This window comes from Engraulis encrasicolus, chromosome 15 (assembly GCF_034702125.1).
Source record: "Engraulis encrasicolus isolate BLACKSEA-1 chromosome 15, IST_EnEncr_1.0, whole genome shotgun sequence".
Taxonomy (NCBI): domain Eukaryota; kingdom Metazoa; phylum Chordata; class Actinopteri; order Clupeiformes; family Engraulidae; genus Engraulis; species Engraulis encrasicolus.
The window spans coordinates 49,848,253-49,871,120 of NC_085871.1; the positions used below are offsets into that span (position 1 = coordinate 49,848,253).

General features: G+C 44.5%; 3 protein-coding genes across 4 annotated transcripts in view; all 3 read left to right on the plus strand.

Annotated features, from left to right (window-relative positions):
• The window catches only part of LOC134464140 (gastrula zinc finger protein XlCGF26.1-like), a 39,349-nt gene extending 22,151 nt beyond the window's left edge, over positions 1-17,198 (plus strand). Inside the window, exons 1-2 of one of the 2 annotated variants that reach the window (XM_063217599.1) lie at positions 1,202-1,555; positions 14,531-17,198. In XM_063217599.1, coding sequence (XP_063073669.1) covers positions 1,249-1,555; positions 14,531-16,329 — 2,106 coding nt within the window. In that variant the 5' untranslated portion in view covers positions 1,202-1,248 and the 3' untranslated portion in view covers positions 16,330-17,198. Of the gene's footprint in view, positions 1-1,201; positions 1,556-14,530 lie in introns of those variants that run through there. The other variant, XM_063217600.1, reaches the window with a different exon arrangement.
• LOC134464325 (zinc finger protein 501-like) overlaps positions 1-22,868 on the plus strand; it is a 419,382-nt gene that overhangs the window by 273,013 nt on the left and 123,501 nt on the right. The window lies entirely within an intron of this gene.
• LOC134464324 (gastrula zinc finger protein XlCGF57.1-like) overlaps positions 1-22,868 on the plus strand; it is a 38,676-nt gene that overhangs the window by 2,704 nt on the left and 13,104 nt on the right. The gene's annotated exons all lie outside the window — the stretch shown is intronic.

Consider the following 22,868-nt stretch of genomic DNA (forward strand, 5'->3'; position numbering starts at 1 on the left):
CTTCGTGCGATTACTTAGGTTTTTGATCGTTGTCCTGCGTATACTGTACTTTAAACAGCTCATAATTTATGCTGAATCAATGTTATTGTTGTGTATGTGAACTCTGAAGAATATTTTTTAAAACACGTGTTAGTTTTTATTTTTAAGACATTTATCCCAGGGTAGGCACTGCCTACCCTGCCTACCCTGACGGCACGTCTCTGAGTCCAACACACAATATCAGGTCAGGTGTGCATAATTATAATGCAACTATGGGAGCATAAGCAACAAAATAGATCTAACAAACTCTGAAAAAGTTTCCCAGAGAGATGTGGATTGCCAAGACTTTGTTCACATGGGCCCAGAAGTATCAAAAGCACCGTTTGGCTGGCACAGTCATTAAAGTGAAGTTGGGTAGTAGGGCTGCACGATTATGGAAAAAAAATCATAATCACAATTATTTTGATCAAAATCACAATTATAGTGAGTGCACTGACACGGAGAGTGCACTGACACAGAGAGTGCGTTTTAATATGCAACCTTGCCTCCTCCACTTGCGCTTGTCTCCTCGTCCCGCCTCCTGGCCCCTCCTCCGTGGAGAAAACGATAAAAGTTTCCCAGCTGTCAGCCTAGCCACAACAACTTTTGAGGGACTGTTTTTCATTCACCATCCCAATTGCAAATGAGAAAAAGACTACAATTGAGCTTTTGCAAGATATTGAAATATAATAATAATAATAATAATAATAATAATATAAGTGGAGGAGGCAAGGTCGCATATTGCAACGCACTCAGAGATTTCCCGTCTTCCTTGCCAAAATGCTGCCGCCCGCCCCCTCTCAGCACTGTCTGCTTATTGGTTCACAGACTTATCCTCCACCCAGAGACAGTTGTCAACAATATTACTATTGCCTGAAATGTCTTTGTGCTGAGAACGTGCGAGCAGTGCACAAGTCTGCAGGTGTGCCAGCTTAGATGGAACACTGGATTTCCTCCCATAAAATCGTGGTTTTCATGTTTTATAATCGTGGCGGCCAAAAACGCGATTTTGATTAAAATTCTATTAATTGTGCTTCCCTATTGGGTAGCATTACTTGCATATGTAAACATCACAAACTTTGCCAGTAATTCTCATGATATTTCTGTCTTTTCTGGTTAAGAGGAAACCTCAAAATGCCCTCTGCTGAAGTCAACTATCCAATCCAGCTGATGAGGAGCATCAAAGAAGAGAGAGAGGAGTTCAGCTTATCTGTCTCTCCAACCCAGCAGATGAGGAGCGTCAAAGAAGAGAGAGAGGAGTTCAACTCAAAATCTGTTTCCCCATCCCTGCTGAACATATATGAGAGAGAAGAGTTCCCTGGTTCTCCATCCCAGCTCAACGTAAAAGAAGAGACAGAGCAGTTCCCTGGTTATCCACCTCAGCTGAGGAGCGTAAAAGAGGACAGAGAGGAGATCCTGCATTCTCTGTACAGTCTGAGGAGCGTATCTGTAGTGCTGGTGGACTGCTGTAGACCACAAGGACGGCAGGAGAACAATGAAGAGAACCACAGAGATGCAGAGGCAAGGGAGAGATCTGGTAAGACATCACATGAAGGAATTGTTGTACTGTATAGAAAAGCTATTTACCAAAAGTATTCGCTAACCTGCCTTGACTCACATATGAATGTAAGGGTCATAGGGTCATTCCAGCTTCCAAATGCCTGCAAAAACCTGTAAAGTCCTACATGTAAGGTTCATCATGAAGGAATTGTTGTACTGTATAGAAAAGCTATTTACCAAAAGTATTCGCTAACCTGCCTTGACTCACATATGAATGTAAGGGTCATACCATTGCAGTGGCATGGGTGGAACCTACAGTTCGATACACCCCATGATTTTCAATGTAGTTGTATAATAGAAATGAAACAGTATAAAACTATGACCGTTTATACCAGGGATGTCAAACTCAGGCCATTTTATTCGGCCCGCGAGATCATTTCAAATGTGTATTACAGTTAGACCACATAGGCTACCCCACTAATGTTTAACAACTTTAACATGAATTTTGCTGTGTCACCAGATGTGCAGACACATTTTAACTGATAAATATGATGGTAAAGAGTGTGTGAAATTTAACCATGAGTATGAACTTGAAGTGCATGCAGGTAGTCTACAATTTTAGTCGATTTTCAAAAATGATTGTTGAGTTTGGCCCATGACTTCGTTCCAGATTTTGATTTTGGCCCTCGGTCAATTTGAGTTTGACACCCCTGGTTTATACTGTATGTGGGTGGTTGACGTGACGCCTTTTTTTTTCGTAACATTGGTTATGGTTTGTAATGACAGTTCTGAAGTATGGACTGTTTTCAAGCGTGTTTATTGCTTAAACACAACCGATTAAGCCTACTTGGATTACTTAGGCTTCACTGTGTCAGTATCACTATGCCCTGAAGAAGGCTCAACTGCCGCTACGCGTGGGCAATTTTAAAAGTCCTTAATGGACATGTCATAATAATAAAGACATTTTTAGCTATACTTTTTGGAGTGCCTTAGTGAAGAAAAGTTTTTTTTCTCTTTTCAAGCAACTTTTTTGACATTGAACCTTGAACCAAAGAGCACCCACAAGAATACTTTTTTCATCTTCCTAAAGGGACTGAGCACGCCTCTGACTTCCAAACACGATTACTTAGATATTTTATATTGGCCACAGTGGTTAAAGGGACAGTTTGGTCAATTTCAACATGCAGTTGTATTGCTCACGCTACCCTTGACTTGTCAGTACATGGTGATGCCACATTTTTCGGCTCAGCCCTTTCCGAGATATGAGCAATTCTAATGGGGGCAGCGTTTGTTTACATTTTTAAAAAATGAAACCTAGGCCAACTCCAAATATTTTCCCAAAAGGTACTGCTGTTTGCTAGTTGTCTGCTGATGTTTTATAACCTTTTGGATGTTTTTGGGAATAAATAAAAATGTTTTTTTGAAATGTAAACAAAGAGCTGCCCCCATTACAATGACCAGGATCTCGGAAACGGCTGAAGAAGAAGAAAAAAAAAATCTCAGGCACTGACAAGTCCAGGGTAGTGTGAGCATTACAACTGCATGTTGAAATTAATAATAATAATAATAATGCATTTTATTTGAAAGCGCCTTTCAAAACTCTCAAGGACACTATGCTGCCCTCGGCCTGCGTTACCGATGCAGAACTAGACAGCTAGTTAACAGTTTAAGAGGAGGCAAGCTGAAGTGTGATTTTGTCCTTTTATTTTCTTTCTGTCACTTCCTTACTGACTTTCACTTGTACTTTCACTTAGTACACTTCTCTCAAAACTGTAAAACTGTAACAGAAAACGAAATAAAGATACATGAATCTCACATACTCAATATTTCCACATGACACAAATCTACACGCAATCACCGATCTAATTTCAGCACACACAAACGTGACCTAGCATAGCTAAGTACAATCAGATTAGCCAACATTTCCAGACAAGTAAAACATCACTTAAAGAGCCAAATAGATCGACATATACCTCAAAATATCAGTGCATTTTCGTTTACAAACTAAATCTCACACAAAAGGTCACTTACAGACTTAAATTGTCCAAGGCTCAAGTGTGAAAAGAATACAGATTGCGGGAGAGATGAAGTCCGGTGGCTTTACGGCAGAAAACACTAGAAACACTGGCAGGAACTAACCAGGAAGTAGATTTGCGCTTAAGGCGCAGTACCGCGAGGAAATCCACTAGGTGGCGGTATTCACCATAGGATTTACGTGTGCCATACTAAACTGAATGCATGGAATGAAATGGAAGGCAGAACACTCCCCGCTTGGCGTATAACAAATATGCCACTACGAACATTTACTTTAACACAAAACTTAGGATTCAAAAGGATATGGTCTTCTAGCTTTCATCAGAAAGCAGAACGACGATCTCTGAGATGGGTCTCAGAAGGACTTTAACAGTTCCGTCTCTGACGATCTTTACTTCCACCTTCCGGGTCCTCTTGTCCCGGCTCGGCAGCGTGTTGACGATCACTCCCACAGGCCATTCGTTCCTGTGGGCTTGACTGTCCTTGAGCAAGACGACATCGCCGGTCTTGACGCTTGGCCTTTCGTCGGTCCACTTTCGGCGGCCCTGCAACGTAGATAAGTAGTCTCTCCTCCATCTCTTCCAGAAGGTGTTTGCGAGGCACTGGACGTGTTTCCACTGCTTCCCATGCAGTTCAGCCATCTGGAAGTTTCCAGAGGGCGCGGAGACGGTGCTCATCTTCTGGGTCAGGAGCATTGCCGGGGTGAGGACGGTGGGCTCGTCGGGGTCGGAGGACACAGGCACCAGGGGTCTCGCATTCATTATGGCCATGACTTCGGCCATAAGAGTGCTCAACACCTCGTGTGTCAGGCGAGTGTGTCCGGTCTGGAGCAGCATGGCATCCAGGATGCGCCTGGCTACGCCGATTAGTCTTTCCCAAGCCCCCCCCATATGTGAAGAGTGGGGAGGGTTGAAGACCCAGGAGCACCCCCTGCTCTGGAGGTAAGTTGTAACTGGTGAGTCTTCGGTGTCGATGCCCAGCTCTTTGCAGGCACCGACGAAGTTGGTCCCTCTGTCGGAGCGGAGAAGCTTGGCCGGGCCCCGGATGGCGAAGAATCTTCTCAGGGCATTGATGAAGCTGTCGGTGGTCATGGACTCTATGAGCTCGAAGTGGACAGCCCTGGTGGACAGGCATGTGAAGATCACTGCCCAGCGTTTGCTGTCCGCACTTCCTCCTCGCGTCCTCCGAGTCATAATGGCCCATGGCCCGAAGACATCAAGGCCTACGTGGGTGAAGGGAGGCTCTGGAGTGAGCCTGTCGGGAGGTAGGTCGGCCATCTTCTGTTCTTGCAGGCGCCCGCGTAGCTTGCGGCAGATCACGCACTTGTAGATGACAGAAGACACCAGGCGCTTACCTCCGATGATCCAGTATCCAGCTGCTCTCACGGCACCCTCCGTTATGTGACGCCCCTGGTGCACTACTTGTTCGTGGTAGTACCTCACCAGCAGTGTGGCGATGTGGTGAGTGTGTGGGATAATCAGAGGATGCTTCTCTTCCCTTGGCAGGTCCGGAGCGGATGAGATGCGACCTCCGACCCGCAGCAGGCCGCTTTCGTCGGCCACTGGATTGAGCTTCTTGAGGGGACTCTGCTTCGGAAGTGCCTTGCTCTCTCTGAGGCACTCTAGTTCAGTGTGGTAGGCATCGTGCTGGACAGCACGGATGATGACAGTCTCTGCGTGTGACAGCTCGCTTGTGGTGAGTGCGTCCTTGAAAGAGCCCCACCTGTTGCGCGATGAGTTGGGTGGACTGCCTCTGAAGGATGCGGCAACATGGATAAGCCTGGCTGTAGCTTTGCAGAGGTTCTTCCAGCTAGAGAATCTTTCGAAGCGCTGAGAGCCCAGAGGAGCATCCAGGGCTCTGGTAGCCAGAACTGCAACCTCAGGCCGGATCTCTGCGTCTGCTTCGGGTTCGATGAGGGTGAAGACGTTGGGTTCTGGAGCCTCCTCGGCGGTCTCGCGTGTGAGGAAGGTGGGACCGGAGAACCAACTGCTTTGCTGTAGCTCTGCTGCTGGCATGAACCTTGTAGCATGGTCCGCAGGATTCAGGTCCGTGGAAACGTAGGACCACTGGTCTGGATGGGTGCATTGCCTGATGCGGGTCACCCGGTTTGCCACGTAGACATAGAATCTTCTTGACGAGTTATGGATGTAGCCAAGCACGATTCTACTGTCCGTGAAGAACCTGACAGCATCCACATCGATGTCCATCTCGTCTCTGATCAGCTCGTACATCTGAACAGCCAGCACGGCCGCACAGAGCTCGAGGCGGGGGATGGTGTGAGCAGGACGGGGGGCCAGCCTGGACTTACCCATGATGAAGCCCACATGTGGTTTGCTGGCAGCTGTGACTGCCCTCAGGTAAGCGACGGCGCCTATGGCTACCGTGAAGGCGTCGGAGAAGATGCAGAGTTCTTGCCTCTGAGTTGAAGTCAGTAGTGCGGGGATGTAGCACCTCTTTATGTGTAGGTCTTCCAGAGCTTTTAGGGAGTCTTTCCACGTGTTCCACTGAGTCTCTTTCTCCGGGTCGAGTGGAGTGTCCCACCCCTGCTCTGTTGACAGTTCTCTCACTAATGCTTTTCCTTGCATTACGACAGGAGCGACGAACCCCAGAGGATCGTATAGGCTGTTGACCGTGGACAGGATACCTCTTCGTGTGTACGGCTTTTCTTCCCGGGACACTAGGAAGGTAAAGCTGTCCGTTTCCAGGTTCCAGGATAGGCCTAGGCTTCGCTGGAGGGGGAGAGGGTCGACGCCGAGTTCCAGGTCCTTCAGGTCCTTGGAACGGTCTTGTTCAGGTAAGGCTTCCATCACCTGTTCGCTGTTTGATGCTACTTTATGCAGCCGTAGGTTCGACTCTGCGAGCATTTCTGTGGTTCTTGTGATGAGGTCTATCGCTTGCTCGGGTGTAGCGACAGAGGTCAGCCCGTCATCAACATAGAACTGGCGCTCCACGAACTGTCTCGAGTCGGAGCCGTAGTCCACTTCGCCTCTCTCGGCGGCTCGCCTCATGCAGTAGATGGCGATGGCTGGGGATGGGGTATTCCCAAAGACGTGGACTTTCATCCGGTACTCCACTACGGGCTTGCTGAAGTCGTTGTCCTCATACCAGAGGTAGCGGAGGTAGTCTCTATGATCGTTTCTGACCACAAAGCAGTAAAACATTTGTTGCACATCGGCTGTAACGGCGATTGGCTCTTTTCTGAAGCGAAGGAGCACCCCTAGGAGCGTGTTGTTCAGATCGGGGCCGCTGAGAAGCACGTTGTTCAGACTGGTGCCTTGCCATTCAGCGCTTGAGTCGAACACTACTCTTATCTGACCCGGCTTCTTCGGGTGGTACACACCGAACGTGGGCAGGTACCAGTGTTCTTTACCTGGCTCCAGGGGTGGCGCGCGCTCAGCTTGGTCGTTGTCCAGCATTCTCTGCATGAACTCGATGTAGTGACTTTTCATTTCTGGCTTTCTCTCCAGAGTCCTCCTGAGTGAGGCTAGACGATTCACTGCTTGTTCCCGGTTGCTGGGGAGGAGTCGTCGTGGCGACCGGAACGGCAGGGGTGCTATCCAGCTGTGGTCAGCATCCTGGTAGACCTCTTTGTCCATGATGGTCAGGAACGCTCTGTCGTCCATCGACAGCGCTGGTTTGTTGTCGTCTCTGGAGCTCTCGAAGACGGAGTGCCCCAGTCCATCTGTGCTCGTTGTCCGGTCCGGGTCATCCTGCTGGGTGGCGGAGAGACATTGGTGGCGGTGTGGCTTGCCACCGTAGTCCTCCTTCACCTGGATGTTGTTTGGACAGGGACGGAGAAAAGATGCACGGCCGTTGGGTAGCACACTTGCCTTGTACACGTTGACTTCGGCTGGCTTGTGGACGGCGTCCAGGCAGGCCTCGCCCACGATGACCCAGCCTAGGTCGAGCCGTTGCGCATAAGGAGCGTTGTGTGGCCCGTTGATCTGCTCCCGTACCTTGTGGACTCTCAGGATGTCCCTTCCCAAGAGCAGGAGGATGGGTGCGTCAGGGTCCACAGCGGGGATCTTGTGCGCGACTGGCTGGAGGTGTGGATGGTTGTATGCCACGTCCGGTGACGGGATTTCTGATCTGTCGTCGGGCACCATGTCACACTCGATCAGCGTGGGGAGCGGGAGTTGCAGTTTCCCATCCATGGACTCGAGCACGAAGTTGCTGGCTCGCCTGCCGGAGGTCTCTGTAGTCCCGGAGCAGGTTTTCAGCGTGTACGGTGCTGGGCTGGCTTTGACACCGAAGAGGTTGAAGAACTCTGCTTTGGCGAGAGACTTGTTACTCTGTTCGTCCAGCACTGCGTACATCTTGACTGCTTTCTCTTTTTCCCCTACAGGAAAGGCTTTGATGGCGCAGATCTTGGCGCATGAGCGTGGGGTGTCTGCATTACCACAGATCTCGGTGCAGTAGGACACGGCTGCCGGTGTGTCCTCAGTAGGCTCCCCGCTTTCGTTCTTGTCCGCTTTGGCGTTCTCTGCAGGTGGCGGAGGACCAGGGTGGAGAGCTGCTATGTGTCTTTCGCTGTTGCACTCGGTGCATTTGATGGGCGCTTTACAGTCTTTTGCAATGTGCTGAGTTGACCCACAACACTTGTAACATATGTGGTTGTCTTTCAGGTATGCCCTGCGTTCGTCGATAGTCTTTAGCCTGAAAGCCCTGCACTTTTTGAGTGGGTGTGGCTTCTTGTGCAGTGGACACTCACGGTCTGGTTCGCTGGTGCTCTTCTCCGTGGAACCGGTATGACTGTCGTTGGACTTGGACGTAGCCTCCGTCTTGTGCACGGCGACCGTGGCTTTCTGGCTGGGCTTTACAACCTTGTCGGGTCTGGACGGCGTGGGGGTGGCGAAGGCGAAGCTGGGGTCGTTCCGGACTTTGGCCTGCTGGCGGACGAAGTCTGAGAAGACCGGGAATGGAGGGAAGGCTACCCCGTATTGTTCCTTGAACCTGGACCCCGTGGTGATCCATCTCTCTTGGAGGCTATAGGGCAGCTTCTCAGCTATGGGGTTTACTCCCCGGGCCGTGTCTAGGAAGGCGAGGCCGGGGAGGTATCCATCCGCCTTCGCGCATTCAAGTTCGAGGAGGATGTCGCCCAGTTCCCGGAGCTTGGCGCTGTCTTTGTTGGTTAGCTTAGGAAACTCTTCCAGCTTTTTAAGCAGTGCATGTTCAATGACCTCTGGTGTGCCGTAACAATCTTCCAGACGTTGCCACACCATGCTGAGGCCAGCAGCGGGATTGAGGACGTGCACTGAGCGGATTCGTTTTGCATGTTCGGCTGATTCGGCGCCAAGCCACTTCACTAACAAGTCCAGCTCCTCTCTATAGGAGAGATTTAGATCTTGAGTGGCGGTCACGAAGGATGCTTTCCACGACCAGTAGTGTTCGGGCCGGTCGTCGAACTTGAGAAGGCCGGAGCTGACGAGCTCTCGCCGCATGAGGTACCTGGCCAGGTCTTGCGCTTGTTGTGGCTCATGTGAGGACGCTCTCTGTGGGTTTGTGGGCGGCTGCACGTAGTCGGGATGTGCCCTGGGCGGAGGCCTCACGCTGGGTTCTTCTCTTTTGATGTGCATGGCGTTTGGCATCGGATGTTGGCGAACAGCTGGCTCAGCACCAGCGGCTTGGTTTGCGAGTGTTCTCTGGGGCCCCACTGCAGCTGGCCCGGCTGTGGCGACTTGGTGTCTGGGCGTTATTTGGGGTTCCACTGCAGCTGGCCCAGCTCTGGCATCAGCTCTGGCATCTTGGTGCCTGGGTGTTGCATGGGCCTCCACTGGTGTTTGTGTCAGTGGTTGTGATTGTCTGTGAAACAGCGCTGCATGTTGCTGGACATAGTTACCGGCTCGTTCAGCTGCATTGAGGGGCCGTCCTGGAACGTATGGCCCGTGGCGCTTCTCCCCGCTTTCATTCTCCTCTTCCTCCTCGTATGCGGCCGCTTCTGCCTTGCGTGCAGCAGCGTTCTTTTGGCAGCTGAGGAGGTGGAGATTGGCTTCGAGTTCAGCTTTTTGCCTCATTGCGTTAGCTTCCAGCTCGGCTTTCTGTCTCATCATGCTGGCTTCTTTCTCAGCATAATCTAACTCTGCCTGTGCAGCTTTTAGTTTAGCGTTTGCCCTGGCTCTGGCTGTTGATGTTGATCTCCTGCTGGAGCCGTGTGAGGGGTGATGAGACGCTTGTGACCGGGCATCTGGTGTTTGGAAAGGCTCTCCTTGTTCAGTTGACAGATGAATATCTGCTGTGGTTGGCTCTACTGGAGCTCCACCAGTTGCCTGTTCGACGGCATTCTGCTCTGGTCTGATTGAGTGTTCACTCATGACTTCTTTTTCCATCCTAATCTTCTTACTTGGACCCGCCGCGATGTAGTCTTTTTACTATGCTGCCCTCGGCCTGCGTTACCGATGCAGAACTAGACAGCTAGTTAACAGTTTAAGAGGAGGCAAGCTGAAGTGTGTTTTTGTCCTTTTATTTTCTTTCTGTCACTTCCTTACTGACTTTCACTTGCACTTTCACTTAGTACACTTCTCTCAAAACTGTAAAACTGTAACAGAAAACGAAATAAAGATACATGAATCTCACATACTCAATATTTCCACATGACACAAATCTACACGCAATCACCGATCTAATTTCAGCACACACAAACGTGACCTAGCATAGCTAAGTACAATCAGATTAGCCAACATTTCCAGACAAGTAAAACATCACTTAAAGAGCCAAATAGATCGACATATACCTCAAAATATCAGTGCATTTTCGTTTACAAACTAAATCTCACACAAAAGGTCACTTACAGACTTAAATTGTCCAAGGCTCAAGTGTGAAAAGAATACAGATTGCGGGAGAGATGAAGTCCGGTGGCATTACGGCAGAAAACACTAGAAACACTGGCAGGAACTAACCAGGAAGTAGATTTGCGCTTAAGGCGCAGTACCGCGAGGAAATCCACTAGGTGGCGGTATTCACCATAGGATTTACGTGTGCCATACTAAACTGAATGCATGGAATGAAATGGAAGGCAGAACAGACACTGTACAGGCAGAAACAAAAATAAAACAAGACACATAAACAGAATTTTAAACAAAAATAAATAAATGAATGCAATTTTTTTTTAAAATATGAAAATAAAATAAAATAAAACCGAGTTTAAGAGTCATAAAGAATAGGCTATTTGAAAAAGATGGGTTTTAAGCCTGGATTTGAAAAGGGGGAGAGAGTCAGTATTGCGGATGTCAGGGGGAAGGGCATTCCACAGCTGAGGAGCAGAGCAGCTAAAAGCTCTATTCCCCATGGAATTAAGACGGGCAGAGGGGACAGAGAGGAGAATGGAGGAAGTGGAACGGAGGGGGCGGGATGGAACAGCAATGTGAATAAGATTAGAAAGATAAGGGGGGGCAAGATTGTGGACCAAACTGACCAAATTGACCAAACTGTCCCTTTAACATTGGCTGCGTCTTCTGCTAAAACACTTAAAATAAGCCAACTCCGTAACGGCGCGGCATTTCTCAGAATGGCTCATCATTAGATGGGGGGGAGACGTGACACCTTGTTTTTTCGTAACATTGGTTAAAAACCTACAAAACTGTTATTTTTCCTTTAAAAAACAAATGTCAATGATAGAAGATGTGATACATTATGTTTTATATTAGGGTCATTCCATGTCAATTCACATGATTCCCTAGAATCTCCCCACATGACCGTCTCCGATTTACCCGATATTTCACATACATGTACCTTTTGATGTCAATTGAAAGAATACCAAGTATTAGCACCCTACGTCCAACGGCTGCAGAGATGAAGCCCTCCAAAGTTCGGGTGCCATGCCCACTTTTCTAGCCTGTGAATTGCATACAAAATTTACAAGCAGATTTTGACACCTCTGGTTTTAGTTTCAAGGAAGATACAGGCCTAAAAATCACCATGGCCCCTCAATATGACCCCGTCTACCAGATGATGTACTTACAAATGGTATGCCTTGATTGTTTTTGGCTATATTAAGCCTTAAAAACTGAATTTGTGAAAAGCGTGATGAAGAGTCTTGCCTTTTTGGGGTTCCAGAACTTGGACACTATGTATGCTTTGGGAGTTATAATTGATTTTCCATCATATTTGGGAACTGTACAGTGTATTCAAAATTTTTTTAGGGCGCTCAGACTTTATAAGATAATATAGGAGGGACTCAAAAACAGCTTTGGGAAAAAATGAACTTACGGTAACCCCTACTTCAGGCTTCAAATTAACCATGTGGGCACTTGATGACTGGAACGCCCTTTTAACCCCATGTACAGTAGCACTGTATCAAACATTCAAGCTTGGAAAAACTTTGTTTTTCAAAGTTCTTCATATTAATCTTGGCCTTCAAAGTATATGTTTTTCTCTATATCTTATCACAGTGTCTTTTGTCTGCTGCCATCTGCTGGTCTAAAAAAGTAACAACAACGTAATGTAAGAAGACAAAAGGGGCAGGGAAATGTTGCCCATAATTTACCAATAAAGCACTGTAATTATACAGTATATTGCTATATTAATTATGATTTTTGACAAGCATGATGCATATTTCTAGTTTAAATAATTTCCTAAGTGTGACTGCTTAATACTCAATCATGATGCCAGTCCCAAGATGGCCTCAACCCTGCACTACATTTCTACCAGACATGGGGGTGGGTGTGTCCTGGTGGAAATGTAATCATGATTGAGCATTCTGCATAATGCTTGTTAAAATCATAATTAATATATATCAATATACTGTAGAATTAAAGTGCTTTATTGGTAGCCTAGCGAGCTTAAACCCCTTGGGGCGTCTAGATTTCTAGGCTACTTTATTGGTAAATTATGGGCAAGATTTTTCAGCCCCTTTTGTTTTCTTACATTGCGCCGTTGTTACGTTCTTTGACCAGCAGATGGCGGCAGACAAAACGGACACTGTGATAAGACATAGACAAAAACATGTACTTTGAAGGCCAAGATTAATATGAAGAACTTTGAAAAACAAAGTTTTTCCAAGCTTGAATGTTTGATACAGTGCTACTGTACATGGGGTGAAAAGGGCGTTCCAGTCATCAAGTGCCCACATGGTTAATTTGAGGCCTGAAGTAGAGGGTACCGTAAGGTCATTTTGTCCAAAAGCTGTTTTTGAGTCCCTCCTATTCCATCATTAAAAGTCTGAGCACCCTAATTTTTTTTGGAATATACTGTACAGTTCCCAAATATGATTGAAAATCAATTATAACTTCCAAAACATACATAGTTTCCAAGATCTGGCACCCCAAAATGGCAAGACACTTCATCATGGTTTTCACAAATTCAATTTTTAAGGCTTAATATAGCCAAAAATAATCAAGGCATGCTATTTGTAAGTACATCATCTGGTAGACGGGTTCATATTGAGGGGCCATGGTGATTTTTAGGCCTGTATCTTCCTTCAAACTAAAACCAGGGGTGTCAAAATCTGCTTGTAAATTTTATATACAATTCACATGCTTGAAAAGTGGGCATGGCACCCCAACTTTGGAGGGCTTCATCTTCGCAACCGTTGGACGTAGGTTTCTAATACTTGGTATTCTTTGAATTGACATCAAAAGGTACCTGTATGTGAGATATCGGGTAAATCGGAGAGGGTCATGTGGGGAAGGCGTGTGAATTGACATGGAATGACCCATTAGTCTTAGATGAGAAGAAACATTTTTGTTAAGATTTATGTAAAGGTCTATATGTCAAATATCCTGCGGTGTGACTGTAACATTAATGAAACCTGGAATATAATATATATATATAAATTAACCAACAACATTTTGAATAATGTATGAAGCATTTGGCATGATTGCATAAATATTAACTTTATATTAAGATATGTGAATGTGAAAAAAACTCAAGACAGTAACATTAACTACAAGTTCAATTTCGTAACACAAATTGCATCTTGTGGGGTGACATGTATGTCAATGTTTGTGAACGGGCAGCTGCAAGGCTCCTAACCAGTCAGTACCTCAGTTATTGGAGAGTGCTGTGGAAGCTTAAGGTGACTATTAACCTCTTAATATGTCTTCATATTGCAATGTTTCTGTCACACAAAGCTTAGGTTCATTTTATGGTGTCCTGTGGTGTGACTGCTCTTATAGAAGGAAAAAAAGTTTTTTTATATATAAATGAAAACACATATTAAGATTAAACACAATATCATTATCAAGTTAGCATAAACTCAGATATCAGTCATGTATACTAAAGGATTAAAATGGCCATAATGCAGTGAATTTCCTGTGGTGCGACTTCATTTTCCTGAGGTGTGACATGCCTATGCAATGTGTTGATGCAGGACACATTTTCTCAAAAATGGCAAAAATGAGGCGAAATTCCACGGACCACTAAGTGCTTTATTTTTTTCTATTTTTTCAATCAATTTTTTCAGGAATTGGAAAAACTTTTTTTTTTTTGCGTTACGCCCTTAAACGTCAACCACCCAGATACATTTTGGGGCATGGCAAATCGATGGTGAAACTTTCATTTTACGCCGGAGCTATCCTTTAAAAACCTACAAAACTGTTATTTTTCCTTTAAAAAACAAATGTCAATGAAAGAAGATGTGGTACATTGTTTCATATTAGTCTTAGATGAGAAGAAACATTTATTTTTATTTTCATTTTGTTTTCTCATTTATTTTTTTCTAATTATTGCCATCACTTTTTTTCACGAATTTGAAAACATAAAGGTTAATATTTATACAATCATACCAAATGCTTTATACATTTTTCAAAATGTTGTTGGTTAATTTACATATAATATATATTCATTTGTTAGAGTCACACCGCAGGATATTTGACATATAAACCTTTACATGAATCTTAACAAAAATGTTTCTTCATTTCTGACTAATATGAAACATAAAGTACCACATCTTCTTTCATTGACGTGTGTTTTTAACCAATGTTACAAAAAACAAGGCGTCATGTAAACCACCCTAATACAGTTTGCTCCATTCTCTTCACAGGAGATCAGCTCCACTGCAGCTCCAGTGTTCTGAGGGAAGGAGCTCCACGTTCTCTTTCCAAGCTGAGGAGCTCATCAGTAGTGCTGGTGGACTGCTGTTCAGTACAAGGAGGACAGACTAAACTGAAAGGAGACCTGCAGGCGTACTCCAGGAAGACTGACAAGAGTCAAACTGGCCCTGGCATTCCCAAGAAGCTTCAGGACACTCAAGCTGGACAGAAGCCATACTGTTGCTCAGAATGCGGAAAAAACTTTAGACAAAAGCAGAAACTTAAAGACCACCTAATCATTCACACAGGGGAGAAACCCTTCTCATGCAAGGACTGCGGAAAGAGGTTTTCATTTTGTTCTAACCTTTACAGACATCGCCGCATTCACACTGGAGTAAAACCGCACCCTTGCAGCCAGTGTGACAAGATCTTCAAGACAACAACAGAGCTCCAAAGCCACCTGCGTGTTCACACAGGGGAGAAACCATTTTCATGTACTGACTGTAGAAAGAGTTTCTCACATTATTCCGCCCTTTCCAGACATTGTCGCATTCACACTGGAGAGAGGCCGTACGCTTGCAGTCAGTGTGACAAGAGCTTTAAGTCAAAAACAGAGGTCCAAATCCACCAGAGAGTTCACACAGGAGTGAAACCATTTTCATGCACCGACTGTGGAAAGAGATTTTCAAATGATACTAACTTTTGTGTACATCGCCGCATTCACACTGGAGAGAAGCCGTTTGCTTGCAGTCAGTGTGATAAGAGCTTTAAGACAAAACTGGTGCTCCAAATCCACAATCGTGTTCACACAGGGGAGAAACCATTTTCATGTACTGACTGTAGAAAGAGTTTCGCACAGTATTCCGACCTTTCCAGACATTGTCGCATTCACACTGGCGAGAGGCCGCACCCTTGCAGTCAGTGTGACAAGAGCTTCAAGACAAAAGCACATCTCCGAATCCATCAGAGTGTTCACACAGGAGTGAAACCATATTCATGCACAGACTGTGGAAAGAGCTTTTCTCATAATACTAACCTTCGTGCACATCGCCGCATTCACACTGGAGAGAAGCCATACGCTTGCAGTCAGTGTGGCAAGAGCTTTAAGACTAAAGCAGAACTTCAAAACCACCAGCGTGTTCACACAGGGGAGAAACCATTTTCATGCACCTACTGTGAAAAGAGTTTCTCAAATGCTTCTAATCTCCACAGACATGAGCTCAGTCACACAGGGAAGAAACCACATTCATGCACTGACTGTGGGAAGAGTTTCTCAACTTCTTCTCACCTCTACAGACATGAGCGCATTCACACAGGGGAGAAACCATATTCATGCACTGAGTGCGGAAAGAGTTTCTCAAATAGTTCTGGTCTCCGTAGACATCGCCGCATTCACACTGGAGAGAAGCCGCACCCTTGCAGCCAGTGTGACAAGAGCTTCAAGACAAAAACAGAGCTCCGAAATCACCTGCGTGTTCATACAGGGGAGAAACCATTTTCATGTACTGACTGTGGAAAGAGTTTCTCACACTCTTTTGTCTTACACATACATCGTCGCATTCACACTGGAGAGAAGCCGTACGCTTGCAGTCAGTGTGGCAAGAGCTTTAAGACAAAAGCAGAGCTCCGAAGCCACCATCGTGTTCACACAGGGGAGAAACCATTTTCATGTACTGACTGTGGAAAGAGTTTCTCACAGTCTTTTAGCCTTAAGAAACACTTTTCGTCTCACTTGAGAGAGAAGAGCTTTAAGAGAAAAGAAGAGCTCCAAATCCACCAGCATGTTCACACAGGGGAGAAAACATTTTAACTGACACTGGAAAGAGTAAAAATCCATGACTTTCCAACTGAAGTTAAATTTCGCAACACAAATTGTGTCCTGTGCTCTGACATGTATGTCAATGTTTGTGAACGGGCAGCTGCAAGGCCAACTACAAGGGTCTTAAAGACTGGCTCCTAACCAGTCAGTACCTCAGTTATTGGAGAGTGCTGTGGAAGTTTACGGTGACTATTAACCTCTTAATATGTCTTCATATTGCAATGTTTCAGTCACGCAATGCTTACGTTCATTTTATGGTGTCCTTTTGTGTGACTGCTCTTATAGAAGGGAAAAAAAATAAATAAATAAAAATACAATTTTTATAAATGAAAACGCATATTAACACATTGAATACCACGGGTGTTTTCAGAATTATGTTGTAGGCTCCTAGCGTTCTAAACCATATTTAGGTGTTTTTTGTACAGTCATAGCATATTATGTGATAGGGCCATCGAAACATGTTATGGCTTGTTTGAATGGTGAGACTTTCACCTCTTAGTAAGTGAAAACCGCATGTCTGTGTACGTGCTTTCATTGTCGAGCTATCGTGAGTTAAACCAAGGCCGGTATCTGCCAAAATCAGCATGGAATGGAGATATTGAGGCTTTTGTCAATCATGCGCCGTTTCAGAATCTTGCGCTTTTTCACGGAGACCAATATAATATTGGTGTACTAGACACATCTCTCCTGCTCTGCCACCTCCCCCTCCAAATGTATCAACCAACCAAACGAATTTTCGCCTCCGGAAGTACGTTTCAGTTCCTTGTGTACAGTCTGTTCCTGCACAACTAATCTTTGCACACACCACACGAAACGGGTTGTAGTCACACTACCACACGCAGTAGGCAAAACATATTCAAAAACACGTAACTAAAGGCATTTAGTCCAACGTCAACAAGAAAATCCGTTAATCGGATGCGTTAATGTCTCCGATCCTTGTGTAGGGAAACAGCTGTTCTGCTGTGCCATGCATGCGTTTACATAGCAATGCTAGCTTCACCGACAGTAGCAGCCAGCTTCTATTCACTACAGCGTCAATTTCATCATGATGGGGGTAATAAAGAACAAAATGAATAATCCAATTTATCTGATTGCTGGTCAAATCCGAGGTAAGGGTAATAATCCAATCACAGTTCACAATGTGAAGGGCAGTGGGATCTGGTCAAGGTTTGCATTATTCCCCAGGTGTGTTCAGTCAAAGTGAAAGTGTTGTCTTCTATACGCTAATTATTGTGTGAAGCATACTATAAAGCGCCATAGAGTGGACGCTGATTGTAGCCTACTGTAGCACTAAGGAAACAACATACAATCACGACCCTTGTGTTTATAAAGATGACAGCATCGCAGACACTTGGCAAGGTGTAGGCTACACAGAGATGGAAAGGGTGCAACAGTGACGTAACCGACGCAGACCAACAGCTCCATACAGTAGGCTACAGTTATGAAAAATATTCTTGGGTTGGCGCCGATCCTGGCGTTGTGATTAAAATGTCCAGATGATGACACAAACTTTTGACTGTCTATGTCTGTTCTACTTATCACAGAGCTCCCAAAGTGAGTTGACATAGCCTAGAAATCTAGACGCGTTAAGCTAGCTAAGTAGTATAATTTGAGCATTTTACAGAACCAGATAGTCACACGCTATTATCAGACCACTATTGTAGGTGTAGAATGAAACTGCTGCCCCAATTTCTAATTAGACACATGCCATTAAAAGCGAGACATTTGGGAGCTATGAAAGTCTTTGAGTCCTATAGATGGGAATGACACCTAGTCTACCGAGCTAGTGTCTAGCCAACCTGTCGTCAATAACACCTGTGCTAGGTATCCAGCCTTGTATTATATGCCTGCCCCAATTTCTAATAAGGTCCATTTCATTAAAAACGAGACATTTGGGAGCTTTGAAAGTCTTTAAGTAGCTCACTAAATAGATGGGAATGACACCTAGTCTACCGAGCTAGCGGCTAGCCAACCTGTCGTCGATAACACAGAGCTAGGTATCCAGCCGTGTATTAGGGCTAGAGTTACAGCTAGCTAGCTAGCACAGAACATGCCATGTTGACAACAATCACAAATATAACCATTTAACAAGCCCCAAATTGCTCAACATTGTTAAATTTGTGTTAAAAATGCAAAATTTCAGTGGTATATCCTGCTGCATTTTGCAGCTGACCAACAACTGATTGACCATACTGTTAAGTTTTAGAATGAAACTTTTGCCAGTCCTGTGTTCCAATCCATTGGGCCAGGAATGTGCATGTTTAGCTTCTGATATCTTGAGCTCAGAGCTGGTGACTCTGCCATTGAAGGTCACCCAGAACACTTTGTTCTTGATACCAGAAGTATCCTAGGCTGTGTGTTATCCTTAGCGATAGGTGTTTTTATGATTCGTCACCCCTGGAGACATGGAGACGACATCTTCCTTAACTAATATCATACTTGCATACGTGTAACCTGCTGACATGAGGAAGACGGTATAAAAACCGTTGCCACCCTTTTGTCAGCTATCGGTCGATTTGCCTGTCATTCGCCAGAGATAGGATGCTGCCTAGTTAGTGAGACGCTGTGAGACTTGGTCTCATTTTTTATTTCTTTTTAACCTTTATTTTTCTTCTACTTTTACTTATTGTATTTTCTTCTTATTCTTTTTGTAATCTCACTTTTTCTATAATAAATTGTATCCTGATCGATCCTTTTAATTACGAAGTCAAGACTTATTTTATTTTTGCAAGTGAGTCAACTAAAACACAACGCAGAGCATTCATCCTTTAATTTTTATTGGAGAAGAGAATTTTGGAAACGTCCAAAATCTATCAGTATCCAGCCTTGTATTATATGCCTGCCCCACTTTCAAGGTCCATGTCATTAAAAACGAGACATTTGGGAGCTTTGAAAGTCTTTAAGTAGCTCACTAAATAGATGGGAATGACACCTAGTCTACCGAGCTAGCGGCTAGCCAACCTGTTGTCGATAACACAGAGCTAGGTATCCAGCAGCCGTGTATTAGGGTACAGCTATCTAGCTAGCACAGAACATGCCATGTTGACAACAATCACAAATATAACCATTTAACAAGCCCCAAATTGCTCAACATTTCGCTGGTTGATCAAGGAGGGCCATGTGATTGAAAACGAGGCATCTTTGAACTGTGTAAGTGAAAACACGATTTATTAGGAAACTTGTTTGTGGCGTTGGTGCTCACACGCATCCACTCCTATGAAGACATGAAGTTGCCGCTTCACCTACAAGGGGCGTGTCACGTGTACGTTCTGAGAGACAGCTGTGACGTTACACAGAACTGTGTGGGGATTGGTTGTTCCACCATCCGCGTGGCGTTGAGTGCCAAGGCATTTTGATAGACAACTGTTTATCCCGCCCACACTCTCTCGGAGCTCGCCCAGACCCTTGTACAGCTTTTTGCTGTACGGGTCTGGCTCGAGGCTAGAGATGACATTTAAGCAATAATCTTCACTTCTGCTTTTCAATCTCACTGACAGGCACTTCCACTGTACTTAAATTATTAGTTAATTTTTCCTTTTTTTATTTATTGTTTTATTTTCAAATGCATTCTACTTCTTTTTCTTATTTTAAAACATTTTTTATTTTTATTTTCATTTCTATTTTATTTTGCATTTTAAGTATTCTCCTATAATTCATGTAAGCTTTGTAATACTTTCTCTATTGTTATCCATTTGTTTTGATTGTAAAGTGTCCTTGCGTATTTTGAAAGGCGCTCAAAATAAAATGTATTATTACTATTGCTATGAATATTTTCTGACTCAAGAAGAGAATGTTAACCGCAGTGCTACCAGACAGTAGTTTGTGTAGCTCGCTACACACATGCTGTCCGCCAGTGACAACATGACACATGAGACAATGGAATGGTGGAAAGGAGAATGAATGGTAAATGACCAGTTAATTTAATTCAACCATTACAGTTAATCATTACAATTACAGTAACTCAACGCTACACTGTAAATTATACAGTTGCATTAACAGGATGAATACAATGCACTTCTTTGTACTACTTACTTGGTAAACACACAGTAAAAACTTACAAGTATTTCAGAGTAATTTACTGTGAAATCTCACAGTTAATTACTCTGATGTTCTGGTACACTATGCTACTGTGATGGTCACACGGCACACAGCAAATTAGTTTGAAATCATTGTATCACTTGCCATTTCTCACCTAACTTGCACATCACAGTATTGTACTGTGCTCTTCAAGGATAACCAGCATGCCAAAGTGATAAAGTAGGAAACGTCACAGTAAACTACTATGTGGGTGGAGTATCTATTGAATTAATAGTGCATTGGGGCACAACTTCAGTCATAGACAGGTTGGGCTCTTCATTACAATCACACCTTTCATTGACATTTTCAGCAAATTATTTCATTCTTATTGTCTTGTGGTATACATGTATACACCCATCATCAGTTGACTGTCCCCCACTCTCTGTCAAATAACAGGAGAATGAGCTTTTATATATTGGGAGATATACATGACCATCTTCATGACTGTGGGAATATGGTCATTTTTCTTGTGTACCTCTTTAAATAGTACAACCCCTACAATAAACACAGAATATAACAAGGAGTAATATTTTGAAGCACACTTAAGATATTCCATCCAGATAAATGGCTCTCCATAAGTGCATTGCATGATGGGACACGATCTGAAGCCCATATGTCCTAAGCCCCTCCCCCTCAGGTTGTACATATTGCCATGAGGAAGTGAGAAAAAAGGAGATGACCAAGCATGGAAAGACATGTAGCAAACAAGAAGTTGATGACTAAATAGTTAGCTGTAAATGTCCATGAATTCTCTGAAGGCCCAGGTTGTGTTATGTGGCAGCCTTGACCTAATGGTTAGGGAGGTGGACTTAAGTTCAGTGAGTTGCAAGTTCAAATCCCTCCAAACCCTACATTGCCCTAGGGGCAGCAACCAACATTGTATATTTGTGTATCACTTTGAGTAAAGGCGTCAGCCCTCAACCCAACTGACATGCCTTCCCATTGAACTTTCGCCCACTTCAAGTGTGTAACAATATCATACTGTGAACTCACAGGGAGTTACTGGCTACTAATTGCATTCATTTGACAGTAACATACTGTGAATTCGTCGTATCACAGTTAAGTACTGTAAAGGCGTCAACCTTCAACCCAACTGACATGCCTCCCCATTGAACTTTCGCCCACTTCAAGTGTGTAACAATATCGTAACATACTGTGATATTCTGCCATAATTTGTTACTGTGAAATCCAGAGAGACTTTTTGTCATATCACAGTTAACTACTGTGCTGTTATAACAGGTGTTTACTGGCTCTAGGCCATGATTGGGTGCACTATGTGGCTACCTTGGCCTAATGGTTAGGGAGGTGGACTTAAGATCAGAGAGTTGCAGGTTCTAATCCCTCCTAACCCGACATTACCCTAGGGACAGTAACCAATGTTGCATATCTGTATGTCACTTTGGGTTGCTCCTGGCCATGATTGATTGTAATTACTAATTGCCAGGCCTAATTAGAAGAAGATCTATGATTGGAAATGTTGCTGGTTCTGCTTCCAATAAATTAAGTTGCAACCAATGTGCTACACAAACACGTTCTTAAGTTGGCACCTGCTAATGCCTTTGTCTTGGATGTGCACGCCAAAACTCCAGCATCCAATTTTAAATCAGAATATTGCCACCTAGTAAACAAAATTAGGCTATCTTGTGAAGTGCCATTGCACAATTGAAAGTCAAATGCTGCATGGCATGATTGACATTGCCTACCATCAACCAGGAACAATGGTAGTGCCCAATCAATCTGTCAATTAGTACCTGACCTCACTTGAGTACATAGGACTGTTACAAGTTCATTGAATTACTACCTGCAGCTGCCACATGCCTGATTACTCTGGTCACATGGTTAACTTTCACTTCTATATAAACTCAGACTGTCACAATGCTTGAGTTGCTTGCCTAAATGACTGGTTCGCTGGCTCTCTGTCCGGCTTGTTGGTTAGTGAGCTAACTGACCGACCAACTGACTGTTTGTTGGCCAGCTGGTTGGCTGGCTAACTGACTCTTTTGGTTGACTGGATGGCTGGTTTGTTAGCTGGCTAGCCATACAGCTGACTTGTTTGTTGGTTAGTTGGCTGACTAAATGAGTGTTAGTTGGTTAGCCGGCTCTTTGGCTGGCTAGCTGACAACTGACTCTTTTGGTTGGCCGGTGGACTGGTTTGTTGGCTGGCTAGCTATTTATTTGGTAGTGAGTATTATGGTAGCAGGTATCCTTTTTGGAGTGTTGCTTACTTGATCAAGAAATTTCAGGTTTGTCTAATTATGCTCAACCAGAGTATTCTATGCACACTGGTTAATGTACTATCATCCAGGAGACTATAACTATCAAATGATGATAATATTGCACATATTGCAGATACTTGAGTTTCTCTGTGGTTATGGATAGTTCGGTCTATCAATTCAGTAGAGCAGTGTGATGGACTGGTTCCATGCCACAGTTGTCTCAGTCATGGTGGGGAA